Source organism: Alosa alosa, chromosome 2 (assembly GCF_017589495.1).
Source record: "Alosa alosa isolate M-15738 ecotype Scorff River chromosome 2, AALO_Geno_1.1, whole genome shotgun sequence".
Taxonomy (NCBI): domain Eukaryota; kingdom Metazoa; phylum Chordata; class Actinopteri; order Clupeiformes; family Clupeidae; genus Alosa; species Alosa alosa.
The window spans coordinates 10607634-10628355 of NC_063190.1; the positions used below are offsets into that span (position 1 = coordinate 10607634).

General features: G+C 41.7%; 1 protein-coding gene across 3 annotated transcripts in view; it reads left to right on the forward strand.

Moving 5' to 3' along the window:
* LOC125287115 (protocadherin alpha-C2-like) overlaps nt 1-20722 on the forward strand; it is a 68616-nt gene that overhangs the window by 16013 nt on the left and 31881 nt on the right. The window contains exon 1 of one of the 3 annotated variants that reach the window (XM_048232658.1): nt 1403-3956. The exons of the other annotated variants lie outside the window; for them this stretch is intronic. Coding sequence (XP_048088615.1) covers nt 1578-3956 — 2379 coding nt within the window. The 5' untranslated portion in view covers nt 1403-1577. Of the gene's footprint in view, nt 1-1402; nt 3957-20722 lie in introns of those variants that run through there. 3 annotated transcript variants of the gene reach the window in all.

Below are 20722 nucleotides of genomic sequence, written 5' to 3' on the forward strand. Positions count from 1 at the left end.
CCCCAGCAGACGCAGAACTGATCAGCATCAACGGGGGTGACACTTTTATGCGGACACAAACTCTTCCTAGTACTGAAAAGGTAGGGCATGACATCACTTTTGAATTTAATTTTACAAATCATTTTACCGGAGATATTAGACAGTCAGATTACGATCATGAACTTATAGTAGGCCTAGACAATAGATTTCAACGTATTTAATTTCCTCTGGTGATAAACGAATCAATAAGTTCACAAGTGCATCCTTTTTGTACATTCAAGAGCTTGCATCATGTTTCCAAATGTTTATATTGTTTCCTTTTCTGCTGTTGCCAACTTTTTCAGTTGCTACACTGACTTACATAGTAGACAAATCGTATCGTAGATAAAGCGCTTTGAGTGTTGAGAAAAGCGTTATATAAATGCAATGTGTTGTTGTTGTATCTACAACGTCTTTATCTATGCTGAACTGATTTATTGAGAAAGCATTTTGCTCCATTGTATAACATCTGATAAAACTACTAAAACTCCAGAGGAAGATTCCTTTCACTACATCCGAAACAGGTAAAGCAATCTCATATTAACACATTCCATCGTATTCACTTTCGCGATGCCAGCCTCCTAGCACCAACAGTAGGCTAACACTCGTAAATAAGGCTAAATAAGGCGTAAATAAGGCTAAATAACCCGTCAGAGAGTTTCTTCAACATTCTCATTCACTGTTTCAATACTACAAAAATGGACAGCGCCAAAACCATGGAATAACATCTGGCGACTACCTGTCTGGTCTCGAAATTGTAACATTTGTCATGCCAGTTTTATTTTCAAAACAACATTAATGATTCAGCTTTAAGAATGTTCCAATGTCAAAGGCTGTCATGTTCGTCATGCACCTCATCGAGTTCACATAGTGAATGTTTCAAAACCGTTTCAAGCAAAACGTTACCTCATCGATATCTATTTATTCGAGTAAGCATTCACATACACATTTACATATGCTGTATATAACCACATGGTGTCACTGTAGGCCGTGTTGAGTTATATGTTGTCATTAATCATAAAAATGTATATTATGTTATGTTGCTTATTATTATTTTGTATTTTATATTATGCTACTGCCTGTTGTATGCCAAAATGTGCAAGAGTTCGTTGTGCGCGTGTGTGAACAAATGGGACTTTTATTTTGACTTGAGTTAAGTGAATGTAAGAACTTCGAACTGAAAACTACTGAAAATGTGTTACCGCTCCCTCGGGTACTGATGTTATGCCAGTGCTGTGAGATGTAGGCTAAAATAAAATAAATAATATAAAGAAGATATACTTGAATTATTCTTTAATGGATGGATGACAACAATATGTTGAACATCATGGCGGATAGAAATGAAACCTTAACAGACCGCGATTTTGATACACTCTGAGAAATGTATTACAGACTCCACCTCTAAGATATATTTATAGAGAATGTTAGGATAGATACGGACAAGGGAGCATTTCAACTGTGAAAATGGTTGTCTCCATTCGTGGAGTGTAAAACTTGTGTTCTGGACAACCTTCCCACATAAGGCAAGTACGAGAAATAAGCAAGAGTAAGGGACAACGATGGGTGTTTCAGTTGGAGGATACGCATGGACCTGGATTCTGCTCCTAGCCTGCCTTTGGGACTTGTCTTCCAGTCAGATTGTATATTCGGTTTCGGAGGAGGTGAGCAAAGGGACAGTAGTTGGGAATATTTCAAAAGACTTGAACATGAATGTACAGGAACTGCAGTCACGCACGTTTCAAATTGTATCCGGATCTAACAAGAAATACTTTGATGTAAATGTAAAAACCGGAGACTTGTTTGTCAACGACAGAATTGACAGAGAGCAGATTTGTGGGACTAATAGCAAGTGTGCCCTAAAGATAGAAGCCCTGGCTAGAAACCCACACGGCTTGTACAGATTTCAGATAAATGTTTTGGATATAAATGATAACGCACCAAAATTCCCGATCAACACTCAAACATTAAACATAATGGAAAACGCGAGTCCTGGAGAGAGACTGCATCTGCCTGTAGCAGAGGATCCCGATACAGGAAGTAATTCTGTTAAAAGCTACACGCTCAGTCCTAATGAATATTTCGCTTTAGAGGTACAGAGCGAGGGAGGACAGGGTCTGTCCGTAGAATTAGTGCTGCAGAAAGCCTTAGATCGAGAGAAACAGGCTGCTATAGGCCTATCGCTTTTACTGACTGCAGTCGATGGGGGCAAACCTGCAAAGTCTGGAACTTTAGACATTTTGATAAACGTTTTGGATGTAAATGATAACAACCCTGTATTTGGCCAATCACTTTATAAAGTCCAGGTCGCGGAGAATGTTTCTTTTGGAACAGTGTTGACCTCTGTCACTGCGACTGATGCAGATGAGGGTTTGAATGGAGGGATTCGGTATTCTTTAATTGGGCACAGAAATGCTCAAGCCTCTGAAATGTTCGATATAAAACCAGATACTGGAGAGATAAAAGTACAAGGACAACTTGATTATGAGGAAAATCCTGCCATTGAATTGAGAGTTCAAGCAACTGATACAGGTTATCCACCAAGGAGTTCACAATGCAAAGTTTTAGTGGAGGTAATAGATGTGAATGACAATGCACCAGAAATAACAGTGACACCGCTCCTACAGTCTGTTAGAGAGGATACCAAGCTTGGCACAGCTGTTGCTTTAGTTACTGTATCGGATGAGGATGGAGGAAAAAATGGAGATATCCAATGTGTTGTCAAAGGCACTGTCCCATTCAAACTGGAGTCTAATTACGAAAATTATTATTCCTTGGTGGTAAATGGAAAATTAGATAGGGAAAAAGACTCTGATTACAACGTCACTATCATAGCCACCGATAATGGATTCCCCTCTCTTTCCACTGCTAGTGATTTTGTAGTTCACATTTCCGATGTTAATGATAATGCCCCTCGCTTCCCAGAGTCGCTGATGAACGTTTATGTGAAGGAAAACAGTCCTGTAGGAAGCGTAATTGCGACAATCAATGCTTACGACCCAGACCTTGAAGAAAACGCGAAGTTATCTTACTCATTAATTGATTATAAAAGTGGAAACATGCCTATATCAACCTTGTTGAACATTAACTCTATAACTGGTGAAATATACAGCCTGCAGTCCTTCAACTACGAGGAAATTAAAAAGTTTAAATTTCAAGCCCAAGCTGCAGACTCTGGTGTTCCCGCATTAAGCAGTAATGTGACGGTACAAGTTCTCATCTCAGATGAAAATGACAACAGCCCTGTTATTCTCCCGCCTTATTCTGACCAAGGCTCCGTGAACTCTGAGAACATCCCCTACTCTGCGGAAGCGGGCAACTTTGTGGCCAAGATCAGGGCTATGGACGCTGACTCTGGCTACAATGCGCTTCTCTCTTATCACATCTCTGAACCTAAAGGCACGAACCTCTTCAGAATCGGAACCAGTTCTGGAGAAATACGAACTAAGAGAAGAATGAGTAACAGTGACTTCAAGACACACCCCTTAGTGATAAAGGTATCTGATCATGGGGAGCCTCCTCTCTCAGCTATGGTGTCTATGGAAGTTATGGTTGTGGAAAGTACAAGTGACACACAGACACCTTTTAAAGATAATCTCCTCAAAGAAGATAATTTATCTCATCTAAATCTGTACCTGCTCATGGCCATTGCATCAGTATCAGCCATATTCTTGATAAGTCTCATCACTTTAATAGCAGTTAAATGCCACAGGACTGATGGTATTTTCAGCAGCTGCAGCGCCCCCATGATCACCACTCACCCAGACTGGAGCTGGTCTTACTCTAAAACTACCCAGCAGTATGACGTGTGTTTTAGCTCTGACACACTGAAGAGTGATGTAGTAGTGTTCCCATCACCATTTCCGCCTGCAGACGCGGAGCTAATAAGTATTGATGGAGGAGACACATTTAAACGGACGCAGACTTCTACTACTCAGAAGGTAAGCCATAGTGTGTATAGATACATATATTGCATGTAATCTATACATACACATCTACAAGTCACAGTCATAATTGTATTACAGTGTAGATTCAATAGAGGACACAGGAGAGTAGTGATACATGGTCACGAATCAGCACCACTCTCTTGGACAGATTCTGTATCCTGCTTCTGGATCACCCTCTGTATTGCATTATATTCAGCCATGGTTCCAACTACATCTGATTAAAGTCAACATAATGATAATCATTCTCACTGGCAAGATCAGTTCTGTTCAGCTGATGAAGAACACCGCCCATAGGTTAAGCCAGGTGGGGAGAGGACAGTTGCGAAGACACATAGACATACAGTCACTACGAAGCAAAACCCCTTAATTTCACCCCTTACAAATGCCTTACTTTTGACCTTAAAACACCTCTCTAATTAAGTAGTTTTACGTAGAAATGTGCATAGATTAAGGGCCGATTAAGGAGAAAAGCTTAATCAAGGAATCCCTGAATTAACACCTCAAAATAAAATTAAGATATATTTAAATCATCCTTAATTACCGCCTTAATTACAACAAATACAGGGAACACCTGACTTGACCCTTGGTGGCATTTAAGGTAAAATTAAGGTCCTGTTTAACAAATTAAGGGGGTAATTTAAGGTAAATTTGAGTATGTTTCGTTTAGTAGTGAGTGCAGGAATGGCCTGTGGAGGAGTAGAATTGTGAGCCACTGTCATGAGTTTTACCTCATATTTATGGTCAATCACAGTCAAGCAGGATGCAACAGTTCATCTAAAAGGTTAATTTCCTTTGTTTGATATACTATTCTATTCATTCATATTACTGGCCTCCTAATATAATGTTGCACAATTGTTGCTTCACCAGCAATACCTTACATTTTGACCCTATACTGGACAGGTCCAATCATCTGTGGCCATTCAGATTGCAGATCTTTTGATTAATACTTGATTAATACTTGTCGAATGTTGAGGGGTAAAAGTTTGTATTTCTCCCAATGTGTGCTTTTGATGTGAAGCTGGAATCAATGCTTTGGCCTGTCCTGTATTGCTAGGAGATTATGTACAACCTCATCTTGGAAATGTTTATATATAGTCTTATTTTCAAATTCAAGATGGACATTTCCAGAACCTGCTCACTTGCTCTCCATGACTCTCTGACTCTACACACTCTCTTTCTCTCTCTCTCCCTCCCTCCCTCCCTCCCTCCCGCTCTCTCTGTAAGTTCATGTCATGCATTAAGGTTTATCTTATTTGAACATTTCAGTATATGTGGTCTAATTGTCATCTAACCTGTTTATTCCATTTGTATTACTTACATTTGTAATTATTTGTCTTACATTCATTATTTCATTCATTAATTAATAATGAATGTTATTATGTAGTGCCATCACACTTAATAACAACGGCCTGTAGGGCCTATACTTAATAGGACTAACGGATGCCATCCAATAAATTAATGTCAGGTCAATTGTATTTCTAAGCAGTTTACCACTGTGCTACATACTGTACCATGTTATGACAAGTAAACCTTGAAGTCGGATGTTTTCTGACATTTTGGCTATTTTTACAATAGGAACAGGCCGGACAGCATTGTAAGGTGAACATTAGGCCACCCAAGGACAGTGCAGTTGAACTAGCCTGTTACAATCAGATTCTGTGCCATTTTGGCGAATGTGAGCGAGTAAGACAAGTCTGGAAGATAGAGACAATCCATCCCAAATGTCAATATGTTCAGACTGTCCATTTACATATTAAAATGGCTGATGTAGTTCCTCGCATGCACGCAGTTTACACGCAGTTTCAGCTCATAGTCAGATTTTTTGGACTTAACATTGACAGAGGGCGGTGGCAAAGAGTTTTAGAGAACCCATTTCATTATAAACTTACCTTTTCTTCTCGCCAAATTCTGTTGACCCGTGATTTCGTTGACATACAGAAACTCTCTGAGATGTTCCGAGTGTGGTTACGTAGCTAAACTCTACAAATGGAGTTGAGTGAGTAGTTCCCGACGTACTTAACTCATCAGTTCCACAAGTCCCGTGTATGAATTTGCTCAATTAACTCCGTTCTGAGTTTTGTTCGTTTTTGGCGAATCTAGACACATACCGGTAGTGACACCGGAAGCTGTGGCCAAGAATTTTCCTTTAACAGTAAAAGTATCTCCGATCTTTAAGAGCGTGAAAACATAGTATTATCATGCACGTGAAATGCATGTTTATATAGTGGTAAGATTTGACTTTGCATATCAGCATTACTTCGTTTAGCTTCATTAGTTGCCATGGACTGCTAACCTCAACAACACTATCAGGCAAGAGTGGTGGGAAACTCAACTGCTGTGTGTGTGTGTGTGGGGGGGTATTTGTGTGCGAGTGAGAGAGAGAGGGTGGGTGAGTTAGTGTGTGTGTGTGTGTGTGTTGGGGCAAACCCCCAAGTATGCATTTCTTCACCGGAAGTGATCTCTGGTCTGGTGATTTATGCTGGTCTCTAGACCTTACTGTTGCACTGTTGGACTAATGTTGGACTACTTTTTGCACCTTCACCATGACACCTACTCTCTTGAGCACCTTGCCAGGCACACACAACTAAGGACTATGGTTGGACTACTGTTTGCACCTTCACCATGACACTCACTCCCTTTAGCACCTTACCAGTCCTGGCCCTGCCACTACAAGTGTCTTATGCTTGATCACCCTCAAGCACATTGGACTTTCTTAATTTAACTTATATAGTGTATTTAGTATTTAGTTTTGTTAGTTTCTTATCTTATCTTCTACTGTCTTTATTGTACAGTGGAGTTTAGTTATATGTTTATACTATACTAATGTTTACCATTTCTGTTGTAAGTGCATGTTGTGTGTTATGTCTGTATGCTACTGAGACCCTTGAATTTCCCCTTGAGGATCAATAAAGTATCTATCTATCTATCTATCTCTAAATTAGATCTCAGACCGTTTGTCAAAAACACTCACAACAAAGCAGCATCTTGGTTAGATTTAAGTTATTCTGAAAATAATCTGCCTAGCAGCAAGTTTCCATAACCTGTCAAGATCATATGTTTCCATGAATGCTAATCTAGCCTAGTTATGTTGGAACCTAAATCTTGGCTTACATTTGACTTAGCCTTCATATTCAGCATTGCCAGACCTTAAAAAAAGAAGAAGAAGTTGACTTTGTTGGGATATGATGGCGGTGGTGGTGGTGGTGGTGAGATATTGTATAGCCCCCTCTGGCCCGCGCTGTAATACCATAGTTACTCAGAGTCCATTTTCTACCACATATTGCTCACACATGTATTGTGTCAACCAATCTGAGGGCAGGGTATAGGCCTGTTCTTGCAGCGTTGGGCAGATGTGCTAGAACGTGATGCATGCTGGAGTTAACATAATGCATGTTTGCATGGTGCAAAAGTCAAGCATACATTACGTTCAGGCAGATCTTCTCAGCATGGCATGAAGTCGAATAAACCTTATGGTGAAGTGAATTAATTCAGCAGTTGCAGGAAGGTACAGATATTCTGATACCAATGGTTTATGTAGTGAATCAGGGATGGATGAAAGTGGATTTTAGAGTTTGACTGAGCATTTTATTATTTATAGGAGATCAATAATGGATACATTAATCCCACACAGACTCAAGGTTGAGGTCAGCAAATTAATCCCCTTTTAAAATTATGACTGATGTGATGTTGGCTATGTATGTTAGGCCATGATCTAGGCTTACAGCTTCAAAAGTACATATCAATTTAATTACCTTAGCAGTAAGCTATCTAAAGGCATGATTACCCTTGACATTTGGTCTTTCTGTCCAACATGCCCCATATTTAAGAACTAGAAAACTAGCTGCCCTTCACTAGACTGGAATTTCTTCACATGTCATCAGGTTGAGTTTGATCTGATGAATCCTTTTGTAACCTTCCAGGGAAATTGCATTTTCTATTTAGTTGACATTTTGGATCAGTTTGAAACAGCAGACTTGTCCTGTGGCATTTAGCAAAGTCTGAAAATGTATGCAGCTAGACAAAGTAGGTGAACTTATGATCACAGGCTCCTCCCTGCATTGAATTTCACATCACTCCTGCATTGCCGCTGTCTTTATATCTATTTCCTTTGTGAATGAATCCTATGTGTGTATACTGTACATGTGCATGCATTTGTTTGTGCATTTTCCATTCATTTTGCAGACACTTTTGTCCAAAGTGACCTGGCATTTGATCAGTGTGTATGTTTACAGGGAATCTAATTCATCAGCAATGCTGTTGATCACCTTGTTTCATCCACCAGCTTTGTGTGTGTGTGTGCGTGTTTGTCTGTGTTCATTGCAGTATATCTTTCACTTTGTGGTCTGTGCTAAATATCTGCTACTGTCACTACTTATTGTATTTCGTGTTCCGTCTCTGGGTGCTGCTGTGGGTGCTCCTGCCTCCGATGACACAGACTCCTCACCGCACAACTCTCCCAGTCTGCTGCTTAACAGCCGACACACCCTCCAGGGTCATTTCTTCTCGAGTCCTTGGCGAAGGACAGAGGATCAGGCGTGTCCGTATCTGGGTCAGCAGCACTTGGTTCTGCTTGGTCCGGCTGCCAGCGGGAGATATTTGGATTAGAGGTCTGTGGGTCTCTGGGCTGTCGGAGAGGAGAGGAGAGGAGAGGAGTGGTGGGGTAGTCAGTACTCAGTCCCACCTGCATCAAAAGGCGGGGAGTCAGGAGCGCTCACTGGAGGCTTTAATGAGGCAGGGTCAATGTGGTGCAGCACTGCAGCAAAATCCTTTTTTTTCTCTCTGTCTCTGTCTTTCTCTTTTCTCTATCTTTCCCACCTCCACCTTCTCTCTCTCTCTTTCTCTCTTTCTCTCTTCTCTCTTACACACACACTCATACTCTTCCTCTCCTCTCTGTCCTCTCTTTATCCTCTGAGGATGTTCTCTCTCTTTCCCTCCTTCTCTCTCTCTCTTGTCTCTTACACACACACTCACACTCTTCCTCTCCTCTCTGTCCATCTCTCTCATCCTCTGAGGATGTTCTCTCTCTTTCCCTCCTAGTCCCCCTTTGCTGCCACTTTCAGATATGTAATCACTTTTTCTCCTCTCACGCTCCATTCAATGATACATTTCAAGGTGATATTTTTACCATGGGGCTTTGAATGACTTCCCCCCAAATTCCTTTCTCCCTCCTCTTTTGTTGTTGTAATTTGCATGCATGTCATTGCATTGCTCTGAAATACCTGAGCCTCTTGTTTAGCAAAACCTATTCATGTTAAATGTGTGTGTGTGTGTGTGTGTGTGTGTGTGTGTGTGTGTGTGTGTGTGTGTGTGTGTGTGTGTGTGTGTGTGTGTGTGTGTGTGTGTGTGTGTGTGTGTGTGTGTACGTGTGTGCGTGCATGTGTGTGTCAGAGAAAGAGAGAGGGAGAGTACAGACCGAGTAAGCACATTTTAGGAATTGAAGCTGGGAGATACATGAGGGCCCTTTGGATGAAAGGCTTCTTCAACAGCACCAGAGGGATCAATGGGAAGTGAAATGCCTTTTTCTAGTAGAGACAGCACTGCCTGAAGATATACTGCCAATCTTGTTAGGAGAGAACAGGAAAAGTAACACTCAAGTGCCAGTATGAGACAGTGTCACTTCAGAGCCTCTCAAAACAGTGGCATAGCTACACAATTTATATTCTATACTTCAAGAATACTTATTTCTTGCAATTATTATAGCATGAAGGCATATAATGGCATGATTTATGTGCTGTAACGTGATGACTGACTTTAGTGTTCACATGTGTGCTCCCTTCAGTGCTTCAGTAATGTGAAAATGTGTATATTTGTCATCTGCTGATGTAAGATCTAATTTCAAAGTGTGAAATCGCAAGAGAGAACAAGTGAAAGAAAGAGAGAGGGTGAATATGTTCCCTGCAGCAATAACACAACGACACAGGAAAGGAAGAATTGAAACTAATTCTTTCACACCACTTGCTTAGTCATCAGTTCATTTTCTTAATTTATTCATAAAACTTTCACATTCAAATTCGTGTCTGCACAAAATAAACCTAATGTATTATTACTGGTACAGTATTTTTAATAGTCTGGTGACTCCCGTGGGGAGATGCTGCCAGCAGGAGGTTGGCAGTGTAGAGATACGATCCCTCAGAGTTGTCTGAGATGGGTTTCATAAGACCAAAGGCTTCAGTGGTATTTGTGTGGGTGCAAAGCTAGAATATGTCTGTCTGGGTTTCTGATGTTGTTTTCTGGGCCAGTGCACAAAAAGATGCAATAGAAATATTTTTTTGCATAGTCCAGTGATCTTATTATACAGCTCATACTATACTATATTTCATTGCTCTCTCTCTCACACACACACTCTCTCTCTCCTCTCTCTCGCTCTCTCTCTCTTGCGCCCTCTCTCTCTCTCTTTGTCTGTCTCTCTTTCTCTTGTTTTCTAGCTCATGCATAGACATGCACACATGTACAGATGTTTACACACACACACACACACACACACACACACACACACACACACACACACACACATACACACACATACACAAACATACACACACACCCATACACAAACATACACACACATACACAGAAACACATACACACACACACACACACACCGTCTGCTTCCTTTCAAGTTTACTTTCTTATACAGCAGTGAGGGTGACTCATAAACGACACCTTGTGTCTTGAGTCACAAATCAAAGGTACTGTGATCCATTATTCAGCAGGGCCGGGGGGGTAGCTCTCACACTGCTGCCACATTCACAGCCAGTGCACCCCCTCCAGTCCTGCTGCATATTCTGCTGCATATTCACAAACACAGCACACTCACAAATACTCTTTGAGTGTCTGTGTGGCCTTAATCTCAAATTCACAAACACACTTCTTGCCTTTGGTTTACTTGACTTTGGTTTGCGTTCTATATTCATTGGCAACTTGGTGGCTGTGATCGTGTTTTCAGATGCACTACACACAAACTAGAGCCTGGATCTTTCAGCATGCCAGAAACCACCTGCTCACAGTTTGACATTTTAATTAAGTTGAAATGAGTGCGATAAACAAACAGTAATTGTGCTTATGCATCACTGTGCTGTTTTTTTATTTAATATCATAGAAAGTCTTTTTTTGGCAAAAAATTGCTCACCTGTCATAAAAGGTCTAAAGGTTTATATCACATCAGATGGAAATGGTATCATTTTTGTTTGATGATTGATTGATGTTTTTTTTTATTTTTTACATTACATTTACATTTAGCAGATGTCGATACTGAAAATGATTTGTAACTTGACCATCTTCCACATCATGCATACTACTGAACTAAATCCTTTTGTTCTCTACAGAGGAGATTTAGGACTTTTATTTGATATCAAATGTAAGGGAGTGGGGTTTTGGGAACTTCCTTTTTCTCTTCCTGGAAAATGCCGTCCATCACCACAAGTACATTTTAAGAAAGAAACAGGTTCCCAAAACAAGTTCCCAAAACCCCATGCATTTGTTATCAATTAAAAGTCCTGAATGGATAGAGGATATTGAATGGATAGGAGGATATGGTTATGTTTCACAGAAGTGCAAAATTTAATTTTCACATTAATAGAGTATACAGTAGGCATATTTTACAGTCAGAGACATATTTGCAGTGGAGTCCATATGGTTTAGTTTGCATGACTTAGAGATAGAGTTGACCTGATAAATTGTGTGTGTGTGTCTGTGTGTGTGTGTGTGTGTGTACAAACATGCATAGGCCAGCTGTCGCTGACTGTGTGTGTCAGATATCTCCTCTGTGTGCTCTTATGTGTGTGGTGTGTGTCACCATCACGGTTCAGTGACCACGCGTGTGTGACTGTGTCTCTGTTTTAGTCGGCAAGCCTGTTTGTTGCTCCTAACACCTCCTGCTGCCCATCACACTTCCAATGGCCGGGGCTCCACATCCCAGTCATGCAGCTGTCAGTGAGATGATTTCTGACTTCAGCTCTCTGCTGTTGGCCATTTCTGTCACTTACTAATTCAGACACCATAAAATAAACCTAAAAAAAAGACTGGGTAGGATATGGAAATAGAGTATTTAATTCTCTGGGGCATTGTTTGGTGAGTACACTGGACACAGATGAGCCTGCAGTTTCACTAAGAGAATGTGAGTGAGGGAGATAAGGGTGTTTTCCCTCCCTTCTAATCCTTAGGAGGCGGATCAAACTCAATGCAGTAAGCAGGCAGCAAATGAATTTCTGTCTTGCGTCCTGCTAGTGCAGAAACAGATACTTTATATCTGCAGACTTATTGGTATTACACGGCACAGTGTCTGGCGCTTGAGATTCTACTGAGGTCTTACTGCACATCTGATTTCCATATCTGATGACCTGTGTGCCTTCCTTGTCACCTACACGGGATGAGGTGAATTGGCAATGAAGTCAGTGTGTGTGTATGTGCTTCATGCCAGATGTACGCAGAGGAGGCTCCATTTAACTTGATTAATTACATAGCTTTGTGTTTGTGTGTGTGTGTGTGTGTGTGTGTGTGTGTGTGTACACAGACACAAGCAGTCAGGTACGACCATGTTTTGATTTTCTTTGCTTTAATCTTTCTGTGTCTGCTTGCTGGCAGTAACAGGGAGGAGAGTGGTGAGGATGAATTTCAAATCTGCGCCTGTATTTCTCCATGACCTTTAAAAACTAGCCGTGCAAAAGGGTGATTGTGTGGCCTTCTCTTGAGTCTGGACCAGGCTGGCAGATTGCAGAGTAATTCACTGGATCGGATCCCTGACTAGAATCCCAGAGTAGAGTGGCTCTCTGCTGCCCTCCTCCCTGCTGCAGACGCACAGTTATCAGATGGGCGGTGGCTGGAGTTCACACTCTGGCCACCAGAGGTCTCTCCTCTCCCTCCATCTCACTTTCTCTCTCTCTCTCTTTCTCCCTCCCTCCCTCCATCACTCTCTCTCTCTCTCTCAGCCTTTCCCAGAGCCTCCAGCCCTTCCTCTCCAGTGCCTACCACAGCTCTCGGTGTCTCACCCCCCCCTGTCAGTCTGTATTATGCGCAAGTCTGCAGTCTCGCGTTTCATTCTCATTCTCTCGCACATTTGCACAGCCTCTCCTCTCTCGTCCTGGTCATCTGCATGGCCTCTTTTGCACTGAATCCAATTGAAAAGGGCTTCTGAGGGTGCTGAAGGAGGATAAGGAAAAAAAGAATACCAGGGTGTGGTTAATGTTCGCAGAATCATTTGTTTTGAAGGTCCTGTAATGTTTTAGGCATCCGAAAACAGCATCATAGAAATGTCTGTGTAAAATGAAATAGTTCTGAAAGCATCATGTCATATTAAAATGACGCACAGTGAAATCAGTCCAGATACAACATTAGAACAGCTGTCTGGTTTATTTTTGTTTGCCTCTCAGTCACTGTTTTTTAAAGGGCACAAATCTTCAAAAGTGCACTTTGTCGAGGAAGCATTTGCTCGCTCTTCCTCAAGACGCGGCAGCCCTCGGTGCCGCGCTAAGCTTCCACGCCACTGCGACTTGGCTGACCTCTCCAGACCAGTGACTCAGAGCTGCCAGGGCTGGCCAGAGAGCTACAGAGGCCCCGCCAGGCTGACACACACACACACACACACACACACACACACACACACACACACACACACACACACACACACACACACACACACACACACACACACACACACACACACACACACACCCCACACAGACACACATGCCCACACACACACACATGCACACACAAACACATACACCACACACACACACATATGCCCACACAGACACATGCACACACACACACACACACACACACACACACACACACACACACACACATGCCCACACAGACACATGCACACACACATACACATACACCACACCACACCACACCACACACCACACACATACACGCACACACACACACACATGCCTACACACACACACATGCACACACACACATACACCACACACACATGCCTACAGACACACATGCACACACACACATACACCACACACACATGCCCACACACACACACACGCCCACAGCAGAGGTGGAAAAAGTACGAAAATATTGTACTCAAGTAAAAGTACCAATACTTTGATGAAATATTACTCAAGTACAAGTTAAAATACCAATCTGAAAATGTACTCAAGTAAAAGTAAAAAGTAGTTCATTTAAAATGTACTTTAAGTAAAAGTTACTTAGTTACTTTTTTTTTTTTTTTTTTTGGTGTACCAGAACAACCAGTTTTACCAGAGACTTTCTAATGAGGAGATATAGCACTCAAAAAATCCTCCATAGTAATGCATGGGGTTAGTTTGTAACGGCAGTTGTCTACACATATCACAACCCTTCCGCGGCAAAACGTTGATGTGAATACATTGAGCCAATCATGTGGTTTGTTGTGAATACATTGAGCCAATCATGTGGTGTGCTGTGAAGACATCGTGCCAATCATCTGTTGTGATCTCGCCGCTGGAGCAAGATTGGTGTCGTGAAGCCTTACGCACACGCATTTCTGCCGAAATAGATGCCCGATAAGTGCCCAAAAAGCGTTGCAATATGGCCGCCGAGTGGAGGTACTTGCCTAGAAGGACTTTGGTCCTAGCTCGAGTTGCTGCAGCCAGCAGCTAAGGCAGCCATGTTCATGCTCCCAGTGTGTAGCGCTGTAGCTGCAGCAACTCGAGCTAGGTAAAACCGATTGTTTCAGTTTTGTTCATACCGACAGTACTCGGTGACGTTGAGAAATCTATGTGAAAAATCACCGGAGTTCTCCTTTAAGTTTGAGCAGTAGTTGATTTTCAAAGTTAGTTGCACTCATCCTTGGTCACTTTGCAGTGAACAGTAATCCAGCACAACTGAAAAGCCCCTCACAGGCAGCTGAGGCAGGCAGGCCAATGTTGAGTTGCAGAGAGTTTTTTTTTATATTTGGAAACAAGCAGAAGGTTCAGCAGATTAAAGGGCATTGAACTGGGGGGGAAAGTGGGAAGTATAGGGCCCCAATGGAAGAGAGGGCCCTTGAAAAAAGTGGAATACGGGGGGCACAACATTTTCACCAGGCATTAGTAACAACTCAGGTAATCCACACATAAAAAATCCAAACAAGTCTATACGTAGAGTCATGTGTAATGAAGTGGAATAACACAGGGAAAAAGTATTGAACACGCTAAGAAAAAGCACAAAGGCAAGGATAGGGAAGGAACGTGCTGGAATCTGTAAGTAGTTAGAGAGTAGTTATCCTTTCTATCTGTGCAAATTAATATAAGCTTGGTTAGTAGCCTACATATTGATGGGCTATAAAAAGGTTTTTCATTACCAAGGTGTCACACAAGAAACATTTCATGATGGATAAAAGCAAAAAGCTCTCCCAAGACCTTTGCAACCTTATTTTTGCAAAACATATCAATGAAACTGGTTCCAGTAAGCAGCATGGGAGCCATTATCTGCAAGTGGAATCATCAACCGGCCATGCACAGGATCTCCTCGCAATATTTCTGAACATGGAGTCAGAAGGATAGTCAATTCCAAGAGCCAAGGACCACTCGGAGAAAGCTCCAGAAAGACTTGAAGGCAGCCATTCTGGAAGTAACTAAAGATCAGGATTCACAAGAGGGACCCCTGGAATCTGTTTAGAACAATAGGCCAAAATCACACCTGATACTGCGACTAATAAGTTTTGTCATACAGGAAATGTCTTAAAGCTGTCATTACAAACAAAGGCTTTTCCACAAAGTATTGAAGAAATTTCAGTAGGCACGTTCAATACTTTTTTTCTGTGTCATTCCACTTTATTACAAATGTTTTGAATTTGAATCTTATGTTTTGATTTTTTATATGTGTGTTAATATAATGTGTGGTGAAAATTTCGAATAGACTCACTGGAAGTTTAGGCTAATTACTGAAAAAAAAAATGTAAGCGTTCAATACTTATTTCCACCATATATTTATTTTACCTGAATATTTTAACTTCCTAATTAAATGTCAAAATGAATGTCAGGCGAAATTTAAAGTTTGACTGACTGGATTTTGTATACAAAACATAGTGAAAACTGTCTAAGGTCACTCTCACTCTCCCTTGCTAAAGAGCTAAATGGTTTAGTCCGCCTGCACGATTCATAAGGTAGTCTATCTTTTGTTTATTTAGTTGAGCATCGCTAAGCGCTTTCAGATATAACCTCCGGAGTATATGAGGAGGTTTGTCAAACGGAGGTCCTACCCTTCGGATGATTCAGATATGATGCTAACCTGGGGACCTAATACTGACCTTATACTTACGTATGTGTGAACGACATACACGCACATTACAGAATCTCTGTGTGGTTGTCGAGTGAGGGGTGGGGGCTTGTAGAGTTCACAAGATGCGAGATATGACACAGAATATATGCGGCCGCTGCCTGTCACAGCTGCTTTTTATTTACAAAGTGTAGCCTATGCATTATGTAGGCTAAAGAAGAGAAATCTATTGTGCATAGGCTAATACTTGAAGTAGGCTAGTCACGTAAGTGCGCACTTGAAATTGACCTAGCCTACAGTATTTGTATGTGTGCTTCAAATAAACACATTTATCTGTTTTCAACGTTATGTACCAGAATTAGCTATAGAACCCCAAATCTGGTTTGCGTTGGAGAGAGAGAGAGCATGCACAAACTTTATGGTAGGCTACCAGCCAATTCAGTAGGCTAACTCAAGACTTCAAGATCATACAACGTTTTTAAGCAACAAACAAAATACTAACATCAATAACAGTGAAGTTGTTCATTTTTTCATGGTTTATTTTTTCCAAAAGCATCCTCTCCCCATGTGTCGCATTTACGTAAGGAGCTTGGAACAAAGTTGGGTTTACTTCATTTTCATTTTCTCTAGGCATATATGCTCAGCAAATATCAGCGAGCTCAGCAGGTCATGAAGGCTATCAATGAACAGAAAACCGTGTTGGCTAACAATTTATTAAATACTCCTGTTATTGTCGTCAACGACGTCGCTGTGGGCTACTGCCTTTTCAGCGCCTTCTGCTTATGATGATTCAGTCTTCTGAATTTGTTTGTCCTTGCCATGCAGTTGTAGGCTAACGTGTCTCTAACGTTCCCTTCAGGTGTTCTATCAAAATGTTGTATGCCCTCATGGACAGTAGCTCAGTGATGTCTGCATCTTTCCAGGTCGGAGATTTTCTGGACAGCATGCCATTCCATCATAACACTGGCATTTAAGTCAGATCTAACCACCAGTGTTGCCAACTCTCGCGAGACAAATAAGCAACTCTCACCTCAAAAAGAAGCCCAAAAGAAGCCCAATGCCTAAAAGGTGCCCCAAAGTCGCTGTAACCTGCCACAGCCTAAACAGCATAGACTATTTGTATAATGAGTGAAACAATTACTTTTCCAAAGCCATAACGTACTTTATTTTTCAAGTTTTACAAAACAGAAATCTAAAAATCATTGTACAAGACACACATTTGTGTGTGTGTGTGTGTGTATGTGGAGAGAGAGACAGAGAGAGAGAGAGAGAGAGAGAGGTATGTGTGTGGGGGGGGCAGAGAGAGACAGAGGTTTTTAAAGATAAAATATAAAAATAAAATATAAAAATAAAGCATATTTTAATAATAATAAAGAGAGAGGTTTTTATAAATAAAATAAATAACATATACAAATAAAATATAAAAATAAAACAAAAAGCAATATTATAATAATATCAAAAACAATATTCTGCCACAAAATGTGTGTGCACAGCATGTGTGTGCCTGACAGCATGGCGTGTGGGCCTGACAGCATGACACAGGGGTGGATGTCCCCTATAAAAGCAGTCATTGATCAAATCATGGCATCACAGCTGACCACAAAACATATATTAAAACTTTTAGAGATCTATATATCTAGAGAGAGAGAGAGAGATGTTCCTGTCCGGTTTATTATGCCAAAAACAGTCAGCAACAAGCAGTTAAACATGGATGCAAATACCTTTAGAAGAAGGCCTTTTAGATGAAGGCCTGGTTGGGTTACAAGTAATTTGTTTTGAAACTGAAAACATATGGATTGCCTAGAATATTAGCATAAAGATCAGGCATAGGCTACTTATATCAAATTATGCTTCATTAACAGCATCCATGTAAAGAATTATAAAAACTTTAACAGCATCCATCCACATGAGAATTAACAGAATATATCCAAAGAAATAAACAGCATCCATCCAAAGAATGATGAGAACCATGAGAATGCTTTAAATCTTGAACCAATGTTTGGGTGCACACAGCCATCTCTGGAACACTAGCCTGCTGCACAACTGTTCAAAGGATCCTTAATCCTGTCCTCTATCCATCTCTGACTGCAGTATACAATATGGCCTTAAGAGAAGAAGGCAAGGACAGTACTGAGTGATACACTCTAAAAAATGCTGGGTTATTTTCTCAACCCAAACGCTGAGTTAAAACTGTTGGGTCATTGTGTGTCAGAGTGTACCCTAACATACAGGACCACTTATTTCTCAATCTCTTAAATATAGTTTAATATGGCCTAAATGCACCCGAAAAACAATGCCTCCATTTAGCCTACCTTAAAGAAGGAAATCACTTTCGCTTCATCTGCTTCACTTTCGTCCCCAGAGTCTGCTCTCCATCTCTATACATTCCTACATTGAACTTCTGAAGCATCTCCGCTGTTGGTAGAAGCCTTTGCAGCATATTCCCACTCATCGCAGGCCGTGGCGAATGCTAAGTATGCTACTCAATGTTTTCTGACCCATGCGGTTTCTGAGTTTGGATTTCACGTGATTCATTTGGGAAAAACCCTTTCCACGTCGGCGTTACTGAGGGGCATTGCGAGGAGTGAAAGTGCAAATAGTGCAAGGGCTTTGAAACATTGCTCCCGCTGCTGTCCCTATAATTTAGAACGTCGGCCCAGAACTCTTCCGGCTTGGTGGTCTTCTTTTTGTGTCCCACTCATGGAAGTGCACAGCCTGATATTGGGAGTCCAGCTTCCTAGATCTCCAGTATACAGTTTTAAAACTGCGGCGGTGGATAGCGGTGGCTTGGTCTGAGATAGCATCACTGATGGGCTGAACACTGCCATGGACCTCCACAGGTTCGTGTTGGCTGGCAGCCTGTTCTGAACCTGTCTCGCAGCCTCGAAAATAAAATCCCGGCATCTGGTCTTCATTCCCATCTCTAAAGCACTATCAACATTGGCCTCTCCAAGGGTGATGGTGAATTACACCAAAGTTCACTGCGCATTGGGGGCATATGATTGCGTGTGTCATCCAAATCAACATTAATCAGATGTGAATCGGACGGCGGGATGGCGTTGGGAGTCAGGCATTTTGAAGGCGTTTCCGATCTCCAGCTGGAAAAGTTTGTTTACTCTTGAGAACTCCTGCAAGATAGGCATGAGGAACTGCAAATACAGCTTATTGATAGGGTCGCAGTACATCTGGTATAGGAGCTTCGGCGTCGTAGCAGCGTTTAGCGTCCTGCACAATTGAAAATGCAACTTCAGCTCATCCCACTGACCCAACAATCGCACACAACAGTCATAGATGGATAGCCACCTTGTGCCAGAGAGCTGCGCAAGTTTAAGTGGTGTTTCTCCGGGGTTAATGGTTTCGTATACTATGGCAAACTCTCAGAGTCTCTAAGACTGTGAGAAACCACCTGTGCGACTGAGAAATCAGGAACTCCAGATTTCTGGGCAGTGTTTCCACAGCTTTGCTTAAGAGCTGGATTGAGTGACAGACACACTTAACTAGTTGAAGCTTCTCATTTTTTTTGGAGGTGTGTGTACACGGAGTTATTCTTCCCGACCATTACACTGCAGCCGTCCGGTTCCTAGGCCTACACAGCGCATGAAATCCAGTCCCACGCTTTCTAGGAACGTAGTCAGAGTGGAAGCTATGGCCACGGCATTTTCTCCCTTCAAATCTATTAAACCTAAATAGGTGGAGACAATCTTCTTCAGAGAAGTACTGAAGTACCTGATGACAGCACACAGCTGCTTAACACTACTGATGTCAGTGCTTTCATCTATGATGAGAGAGTAGCGAGACTCCCGATATCTTTCAGTAGTTAAGTTGAACATACACGGGCAATGACATTTTTAATTAGTGCTGCACATTTTGTTCGGTGAATGCTCACGTCCATGTCACAATCTGTGCCAATTATTTCCCCCAAGCAATCAATACAGCGTATAGACGTGTGACATGCCACATAGGTTGCGAGCCGAAGCTCTGTCATTTGGCTTTTGGTTGATGATTTTACTACTGTGAATCCAATATCCGTTAATCTTGATGATGAGAATGGTTTAGCATTCCTTCTATGCTTTTCTGTGCGAGCATGCTGCATAAGGTCTGCTTGGTGTGCTCTTATTTCTGCCTTACAGAACCTGCAAAGAGCCTTACTGTTATCCCCTGTAACGGGACGAATCCAATCCTTGAGCTCTTTCTGCCTCTCCCAGTCAGGATTGTATTTTTTCCCATACTTCGACCACTTTGTGGACATTATGCCAACTCTCACTACGAACCAGTAGGCCTACTACTATCGCAAAAACTCCGTAACTTGCACTAGCCAGATCGACTTTGTTGTTGAGATTTACCAGCGTGGCGTTAGAGGTATGATGCACGAATGAGCTTTGCGTCGCGCAGTAGGCCTAGTCTTGCGCTAATGAGAAGAACTGATTGGACAAACAGATAGATAGATAGATAAATAGATAGATAGGCTACTTTATTGATCGCCAAGGGATTAAATCTTAACTTAATAAATAGGCCTACTGTTGACCAGCCTACAAAAACGTGAAGCACAGAGTCGC